Raw genomic sequence first — 9,475 nt, forward strand, 5'->3', positions numbered from 1 at the left:
AGATAGCATTTCAGCAAGAATAGCTATAAATATTGTGAAACCCATTATAGTTCTATTTATTCTGTGATGGGTAAATAAAACACTTTCCCCTTAATGTGGAAACTACCAAGAAAGACTAATTACTAGCAGAGCTTTCTGGAAGAGAGACACCCCTTCTTGTCCCATTACTGTCAGCCCTTCCCTCTCAGGTGATTTTTGCAAAGTTCTTTGCCAGTGGGGGTGGGGCAGGGGGTGGGACTTGTACATTTGACCACGGTGAAATCTTATTGACCCATCAAGGGCAAAGCTGAAGAGACCTGGGACTGCCCCAGAAAAGCCCTTGGTGGAACTTGGAAATAGCTGTTTTCTGAATATTTCTAAGTACGTTTGCATATGTGTGTGTCGTTACAAAGTACATAGAAGTATCAGTGTCTTTAGCTGTCTTAGAACAGGGCTTGACACTTAGTACACAAAAATGTTAGTTTCCTTCTCCTCTCTCTTTCCGCATTGTAGAGGTGTATCCAACCACAGAAAGGTGATCCTCCATCAATCCATCCCCTTCCTTGATCTTATGGACACCCAGATCCATCACCAAGATGATGAGAGTCACAGCTGGGCATCAATGGCATGGGCTTGTCACTGTTTGACTGTCATTGAAGGGGGATGGGGCCTGTTGCCGGGAAGAGTTAGTCTTGGACTCAGATTTCTGTCCAGACCCTGACCTTATTTGTGCTGATGTAATCAGCCAATATTGGCTTAATCCTGAGAGACAGCTCATTCCCAGTGGATTTGGAGGAGGAGGTGGCACCACTGCCATCTCTATATAGGGAGTTCAGCCCGGTGCCCAGAACTGTCCTGTGGCCTCTCCAGCTCAGCATGGCTCGGGCACTGGGAGCACCAGTTGGACTGGGCTTGTTGTTGGGCCTGTGCTGGTCTCTGGCAATTGCCCACCCTGTTCCTTCGTGAGTAAAGCTGGCCCTGGGGAAGGAGAACTGGGACCTGGGCTAGAGTGGGATAGGGCTAGTTTTCGGGCCTGGAGCAAGTTCGGGGTCGGGAGCTAAGGAAGAAGGATTGGGCCTAGTGGACCCAGTCATCTCTCTGTCTTCTCCCTAGGACTAGTGCCCCTGGGAATGGAGCTGAAGGTGGGAATGGGATCAAGGAGGACCCGAACGTGCTCGGTGAGTCCCTGACTCCGTGAGAGTGTTTGTCTGTCTGGCTGTGTCTCTGCATTTTATCATCCAACTGGTCTTTTACTTTGCCATCTCCATACTTCATACTCAGATTTCTGCTCAGATGGCTGGAGCTTTGATGCTACCACTATGGATATCAGTGGAGCCATGCTGTTTTTTAAAGGTAGGAGGGGTTGGGGTTGGGGCATTTGGGACTTCAGACTTGGTCCCCTTCACCGAGGGTATATCTATCTGTGACAGATCTTAGGAAGTATCTGAGGGCCCCACCCACAGCTTTCTGTAACTATCTCAGAAGGGCAAAAATTTGTTTTGGGTCTCTCAGTGAGTGTGCCTTTTCCAGGGAAGTATGTGTGGGAGAGTCACCACTGGGCCCGGGAGTTGATCTCAGACAGGTGGAAGGATTTCACCGGCTCCGTGGATGCTGCATTCCGCCGTGTTAATGACAGCGTCTTCCTGATCAAGGTACTGCTGGGTCAAGGTTGGGGTTGGGCCAGGAAGTTCTGGAATCGACAAGAGAGACTCTCCCCCAAGTGGCCCTGGCATGGAGCCCTTACCAGTAGGTTCCAGGTTTCCTCGCACTGTGCCTTTCTTTCCCAAAAAAGCTCAGGCTAAGGGAGTATGTGCATGAGGGCCTGGCCGGCACAGCATCCGGAGGCTGTTCTTCAGTCCTAATCTTCAGCCAGACCTCTCTGCTACTCCTCACGCTGTTGGACATCCTTTCCTTTGTGGCAATTTCTCCTCTTGGCTTCTGTGACCCTGCATCATGTCCTCTTCATAAGACGGCCAAGTTGTTCACAACACAATGAGTCCTGGCTGAGGGGGTGAGTGGAGTGTGAAATCCAGCCTACCACGCTCACCAAGCTGTGTGCCTCGGCCCAGGCTGTGTCTGCTCAGAGGAAGGGGTGCCTCCTCCTGACTTGCGCAAAGGCACTGTGAGGTTGGGGTGGTCTTCACCAGCTTTGTTTTCCCTCCTGCCTCTTTTCTTGCTCTTTCTCAGGTTTCTCATCCTTAGCCAGTCCTGGAATGTTCCTTGGGGATCCATCCCAGCCCTTCCTGGGGATCGTCAGCATTGCTTTGGCTCTGAGGACTCGCTATGTTATGGATACCAGATCTGGGCTTCTCCCCAGAGCTCAACACATCTTTCCAATTTCCTGGCCGACATCTTCGACTTAGATGTTCCGTAGGCACCTCAAATTCAGCATTCCCCAAACTGAACTTAGTATCTTCCTTACAAATCAACTCCTTCTCCTGTGTTCCCTGTTTCAGTAAGTGTCATCATCACCTGCCGGTTCCTGCAAGCCAGGTGCACCTGGGTCTTGAGATTTGGCCCTTGGTTATCTTTTCAACTTTATCTCCCACCCCTGCAGCATTCACTGAGTGAGCTCTATGAGAATACACGTGGTTCTCTGAGTATGCTCTGTACACGCTGCTCCCTCTGCTGGTGACACCCTCTCCATACTTGTCCACCTGGAAAATTTCTGCTCAGTTTTCAATTCTCGGTACAGATGCTTCCTCCTCTGTGAACTTTCCAGGAATTCTCTAGGCAGACTTAGGGACTCCCCCTACGTTCCCAGTGCACTTCACATGCTTCCGCCTTGGTGGTGGCGCGGCTAGGATGGTAGGGTCCTTTCTGCATCTGTATAGTAAACTCCTTGAAGGCAGAGACAGTCTTGTCATCCCTTCATCACCAATACTATGTCTGGTATGTAGGAGTCATTCTTGAATGAAATGAAATGAATGAATGAATGAGTGAATGAATGAATGAATGGACAAATTAATATATAAATGGATGAATGACTGCAGGATGATTATTTGTGGATTATTTGCCAAGACTAATGGTGTTGCAGATAAGTGTGCCATAGGAGTGTACTATTGTACATAGTCAGATGTGTGCATTGTAGTCATAATGACGGGATTTGCACAAACTGTGCAAGGGGACAGTTCATTTTTGTCCACAGATGACCTGAGAGTGTGTGGGGCTGCAGGAGGATATTGTGTAAGTGCAACACATCAAAGCCGTGTGCATAAATACAGAATGGCAGTATGTGGAAGTGCACAGTTAAAAACAGAGTGCTTTTGTATGCAGGGGGACAAAGTCTGGGTGTACCCTCATGAGAATAAAGAGAAAGAATACCCAAAGTTGCTCCAAGAAGAGTTTCCTGGAATCCCATCCCCCCTGGATGCAGCTGTGGAATGTCACCGTGGAGAATGCCAGGATGAGGGCATCCTCTTCTTCCAAGGTCAGTCCAGGCCGGAATGAGAGAGGTTGGAGTAATGGGGAGTTGGGGGTGACAGAGGGAGTCATCGGAATGGTGGTGGGGGTGGAGCCACTTTTTGGCTCCCCAAGGAAGGGATGAAGTAGGCGAGTTATGGTCTAAAGTTCAAGCAGGGGAAGGAAAGGAAGTTATCCTGGGACAAGTAAGTAGGTGTAATTCTGCTCAAAGTTCTTCATTGTGCCCCATGACCCTTAGGACAGATCTACATTCCTTAGCCTTATGTACAGGGTTCTCCATGACCTTGTACCTGTTAACAAGTGCCTGTTAACCCTCCAGCCTCAACTCTCATACTTTCACCTTGAATATGAAGCTCCAGAAACTCTATGTTGTTCTCTGTCCACCCAATTTGCTTCATGCCTCAGACTTTCTGCTATTCGGACCTCCTGCCTTGTAGCTCCTGTTTCAAATTTAACTTAAGTGTCACCTTCTCTAGGAGGTTTTCCCTGACTCTCCCCATTGGCCTTGCTGAGCTTATCGTGTACACTTTGCTACTGAATTTTATTGTATGATCATTCTCTTCAACTGTTTCCCTGCTGGGCTGTGAGCTCCACGTGGCCAGGATCGTATCTGGCCATCCTGGATCTCAGTGCAAACACAGGCTGGCCTCACCAAATGCTTGTTGATTGATTGGACACAGGTGACCACATATGGTTCTGGGACTTGGCTACACGAACCAAAAAGGAGCGTTTCTGGCCAGCCGTCGGGAACTGCACCTCTGCCATTCGGTGGCTCGGCCGCTACTACTGCTTCCGGGGTAACCAATTCCTGCGCTTCCACCCTGTGACGGGAGAGGTGCTTCCTAGGTACCCTCTGGATGTCCGAGACTACTTCATACGCTGCCCTGGCAGAGGTAAGAAAGCCCCAGCCCCTGGGGCCCCCTGGAATCCATCCACCTTCCCTGTAATTTGCAGGCCCACATACCCCACCTCCAACCTTAACTCTGTGCTATAACACTTTGGCCCTTGCTCTCGCCCCATGTCCACTCTGGTTCTTCCCAGTTGTCCTCATATAGGGGAAGTCTGCACCCCACTAACTCTAGCCATCTCTTCAACCTCGGACCTCATTTTGACGTCTGGCCTCTGTCTGTGTTCCCCCTTGCCTATTTCTTCCCCTAGGCCATGGACACAGGAATGGGACCAGCCATGGGAATGGTACCCACCAAGGCTATGGGACTACGCGCTGTGGGCCAGATCTAGTCTTGTCTGCACTGCTGTCTGACAACCATGGTGCCACTTATGCTTTCAGTGGTGAGAGATACCCCCAAGCCCCCATCTCTGCCCTCCATACCTCCCATCTCTTTCATGTGTCTCCCATCTCTGATACATTTCTTCCATTTTCATCAATGGTGTCCCTTATTTTGTCCCTCAGCCCCCATCCTTACCTTGACTTTTTTTAATTTCTCATCTCTGATGCATATTGTTCAACCTTGTCTCTCATTGTCCAGGCCTCTAATTTCTGCCTCCCAGTACCATCTAGTCCCAGGTCTGTTTCCTCTCTAGACCTCTCTGGGTCCCTATGACTCCTCACATTACCTTTGCTCTTGCATGTCTTGCTGGATCCTCTGGTTCCCCTTTAGCTTATCCTCAGGAGCTCCATCTTTTTCCAGGTGCCTGGTTCCTATGTCCAGGCCTCTGAGAATAGCATTACCTGGGTATGACATGTTCCCAGTGCCGAACATCAGCTGGGAAGTATTGGGTCCCTTAGATCTTTAGGAGATAGCTTCACTAGCCTGAGGAGATTTCTCCTCTGAGTGGCCAGTGGAGATACCTCTCCCCAGATTTGTAGCATTAATTGGTAAAACCCATCTAATGATACATCAGGATGTCCTGGGGTTAGTCAAGCGGATAGTGATAAGTGTTGATCACACTTGAGAACAACTCCAAGAGAAAGAGTAAACAACCACATTACACTCAGCCTGACATATGTGTGATCAGAAGCAAATGTAAAATAGAGATGAGAACATAGAGCAGTGAAAATCATCTTAAGCTACTAACTCTTAGACAAATCTGATAAAATGTGACCACCAAGTTATAATGAAAAATACACAGACACAAAGAAAGCATATCCCCACAACAGTAATGCAGGCTATAATGAGAACGTACATTTGAGAAACACACACCTGCAATGAAAACGTAGGCCTTATACTGAGACTATATGCCATAGTAAGAACACTTAAGTATCAGGAGAACATGCAGCTATGATGAGAGCATGGGGCCATTGGGAGGACACACAAAGAGGTAGAGAGAGAGAGAGAGAGAGAGAGAGAGAGAGAGAGAGAGAGAGAGAGAGAGAGAGAGAACAGGGTTACAGGGGGACCATACACAGATGTAGAGAGAACACCCAGCCATGGAGAGATCACAGAACCTCAAGCCATGTGACCATGAATAGAATGCAGCTGAACTCCTAAATCAAAAGTATTAGGCATATTCCACAGCTGTCGAGAGAGCACCCAGACATGGAGAGAACACCGTGATGTTAAAAATACAGCTGAGGTGAGAACTCACTATCTTGGTGACAATACCAGTGTGACCCAGTTGCTCAGCTTAGGGCTGGTCCTCTCCTCTCTCCGAAAAATCTCTCACTTTTCTCTACTTCGTGGCTTCTTCTCCATTCTTTCTTCTTTTCTACAACTTTGGCTTGCACATGGACCACCATGTTCCCTCTACCTTTTCTCTATTCATGATCTTTCAGCCTCAGATTTAGCTGATAACTGCCTCAGTTGCTGTCTTTTTCCAGAGAGGGAATCTAACTGGCCTAGCCCATATTTTTATTCCACCCCATTAAAGTGGTTGCTGGTCAGTGAATTGGCTATTGATGGATCAGGGGCTCATCACTTATTTCCTCTCCACAAAGAGCAGCGTAGCTCTGGTTCTCAAAATAAGGACTATGAGCAGCGTAGTTTCAGTAGGAGGGGAAGGTGGATATGTAGTCACCATGACATGCCCAGTAAATAGCTATAAAGATAACTTGTGGCTGCTGCAAGAACACCAGCTACTTATTCAACAAATCTTTATCAAGTGTCTGATAAGCACTGGGCATTGTTCTAGGCACTGGGATACGGTAGTCAACACAGCAGACAAAACACCTGCCCTCAGAGAGCCCACTAGAGGGAGAGATGACAACACGAAAGAGAAAGAGGGAAAGAGAATACTTTCAGGTGGTATTAATAGCTGTGAAGTGTTCTGAGAACATCAGAATGTTTTTTATTCTCAAGTACCATTTGGAGCTAGTATAAATGAATTTTATAAGTCATTGATGTTTTAAAATTAAATGACTTATAAATTAAAAATTAAAAATGTTAAATTAAAAATGTGTCAAAAAAGCTGTGAAGAAAATAAGACAAGATAATGGGATAGAGGTGAGAAGAATGAGGGGCCCGTTCTCTAAAGAGATGATTTTTGAGCTGAGATTTCAGTGATAAGAAGTATTTAGCCACATAAAGCCCTGGCAGAAAAGCATTTTAGGGAGGTTGGACAGCAAATATTTTGAGGAATCAGGAAAGGAGGCCAGTGTGGCTGGGCTGGAGTATAGTGAAGGAGCTTGTGTGTGGCCTGAAAAGAGGTAGATTATATAGGCCTGGGAAGGATTTTCAATTGTAAAAGGAAGCCGGTAGTGTTCTTGCGCAGGGCCGCGATATGTTCTGACTTTTTTTTTTTTAAAGATCATCCTGGCTTCTTGTGGAACATACATCATAGAGATGCAATTGTGTAAGCAGAGAATCCAGCTAGTAGTTCTTGCAGTTGTCTGCATTAGAGGTAATGACAGCTTGAACTAGGATAATAGCAGCAGAGGTAATAAGGAGTCATCATGACGTATTTTGGAGGTCAAGCTGGCAGCATTAACCAATGGATTGGACATTGGTAGGAGGGGGGAAGGGAAAAGAGGGACTTCAAGGATGACTTAGTTTTTTTGGGACTAGGCAACTAGGTGACTGACTGGTGGTTCCTTTTTGTAAAATTGGGAAAAACTAGGAAGGAGTGTGTGTGTGTGTGTGTGTGTGTGTGTGTGTGTGTGTGTGTGTGTGTGTGTTTGGTGGGGGCAGCAGTCAGTTTAGACATGTTAGGGTTTTGGTGCCTAGTGGCCTCAAGTGGACATTTCAGGTACGCAGTTGACTTTTAGCCTGACACTCAAAGGACAGGTCCATCAGACTTTGAAAGTCATCAGCATGTAGATGGTATTTCAAGCCTTGGACAAGGTGAAATCACCATGACAGCGAGTGTAGATAGAGAAAAGGCCCACACTAGAGGATTCCAATATTAGACATCAGGCTGAAGAGTAGGCAAAAAAATAAGAGAAACACTGGAAGAGTCTGGTGTCACAGGAGCCAAGATCCAAAAAAAGATATTTAAGAAGGGTTTGTGTGCAGTCAAATGGTGCTGAGAGGTAGAGGAAGAGGAAGACAGAGAATGGACCATTATATTCGGTAAGTTAGAGGATACTGGTGACCTTGAAAAGAACAATGGAAGAGGGAAACAGAAGTAAAAGTACAGTGGGCTGAGGAAGAAAAGGTAAGTAGGAGCTTAAACAATCCCTTGAGTAAGTTGTTATGAAAAGGCGAGAAGAAAATTAGGGTACTGGTCTAGCCACTTCATCACTCTTCGAGAACACAGCCAGAGTGAGAACACTCAGTGGAAGCTTGCTGTGGAGCTTCCCTTTTAACTTCTAGTCACTATCTCTCATTGTCCTTAGAATCTCTGCACATGGACATGTGAGATGTGTCAGGAGCCCGCACCAAACCCCATGGCATTGGCACTCTGTGCTTGTCCTTCTGTCAGGCCCCTACTGACTCCAGTTCCAATCAGGTCACAACGCCCAACTTTGTCGATCAAGTCCTTCCCTACTCCCTCTCATGAGGCCTTTCTCTCTTGGCCTCTGGATGCATTTTCTCCTTTCTCTCAGGACTCACCCCTGCATCTGTCACTTGCCTCTTCCCTGCCTGGCCATTTACCATCAGCACTAGAAGTGTCTCTGATACCCCACAGGGTCCCATTACTGGCGTCTGGATACCAGCCGGGATGGGTGGCATAGCTGGCCCATTGTCCATCAGTGGCCCAACGGTCCTTCAATAGTTGATGCTGCCTTTTCCTGGGATAATAAAGTCTATCTGGTCCAGGTAGGTGTTGGGAGAAAGTCTTGAGGTAGAGTTTGGGAGAATATCCAGCTCTGTACTAATTAATGTCTTTTGTCCTCCAGGGCACTCAGGTATATATCTTCCGGACAAAGGGAGGCTATACCCTCATAGATGGTTATCCAAAGCAGCTGGAGAAGGAATTTGGGAGCCCTAATGGGATCAAACTTGAGGCTGTGGATGCAGCCTTTATCTGTCCTGGGTCTTCTCACCTCCACGTCACGGCAGGTGAGGTGCATCTGGGTGCTAAGGGGTGGCTTGTCCTGCAACTTCTCCGTAGCGTAGATCCTCATCAGATCACGAGAAGAGTTAGGTCAGGATCCCATGATGTGGAAGCCATGTTATGTTTGGTGCCTTCTTCCCAGGACGGCGGCTGTGGTGGCTGGACCTGAAGTTAGGAGCTCAAGCCGTGTGGACGGAGCTTGCTTGGCCCCACGAGAAGGTTGATGGGGCCCTGTGCATAGAAAAAGCCCTCGGCCCCACCTCATGTTCAGCCAGTGGTCCCAGCTTGTACCTCATCCATGGACCCAATTTGTACTGCTACAGTGATGTGGAAAAACTGACTGCAGCCAAGATCCTTCCACAGCCCCAGAAAATGAACAGCCTCCTGGGCTGCAGTCACTGATGTGAGTCTGGCCCAGCCCCTCCCCCCATTTTCCTTACAATAAAGCTGGAAGGCTTCTTCACTTGAATCAAAGGGCCTTGGTTGTGGAACAATCTCACTTCTTTCTTTGAACTGAGAAGCTAGTAATATCTCTTTTGAGGCTGACTAGCTCAAATAATGCTGCAGGAGCAAGGGAGAGGAGGGCTGAGGGACAAATCTCATCTCTGCCCAGATGATTCTAAATCCAGATCTTAAATTGGCTTCTTCTGGACTATGTACACATAGAGGGAAATGGAGG

The 9,475-nt window shown here is 47.6% G+C and overlaps 1 protein-coding gene across 1 annotated transcript; it reads left to right on the top strand.

Annotated features, from left to right (window-relative positions):
- The first annotated feature begins 812 nt into the window (after positions 1-812).
- HPX (hemopexin) lies at positions 813-9,270 on the top strand. Its single transcript, XM_033119966.1, has 10 exons — positions 813-941; positions 1,093-1,157; positions 1,261-1,332; positions 1,510-1,631; positions 3,256-3,409; positions 4,083-4,295; positions 4,561-4,692; positions 8,428-8,558; positions 8,639-8,801; positions 8,939-9,270. Exons 1-10 carry the CDS (start codon positions 856-858, stop codon positions 9,196-9,198), a joined length of 1,398 nt encoding a protein of 465 aa, XP_032975857.1. The 5' UTR covers positions 813-855; the 3' UTR covers positions 9,199-9,270.
- The last annotated feature ends 205 nt before the right edge of the window (positions 9,271-9,475 follow it).

This window comes from Rhinolophus ferrumequinum, chromosome 11 (genome assembly GCF_004115265.2).
Source record: "Rhinolophus ferrumequinum isolate MPI-CBG mRhiFer1 chromosome 11, mRhiFer1_v1.p, whole genome shotgun sequence".
NCBI lineage: Eukaryota > Metazoa > Chordata > Mammalia > Chiroptera > Rhinolophidae > Rhinolophus > Rhinolophus ferrumequinum.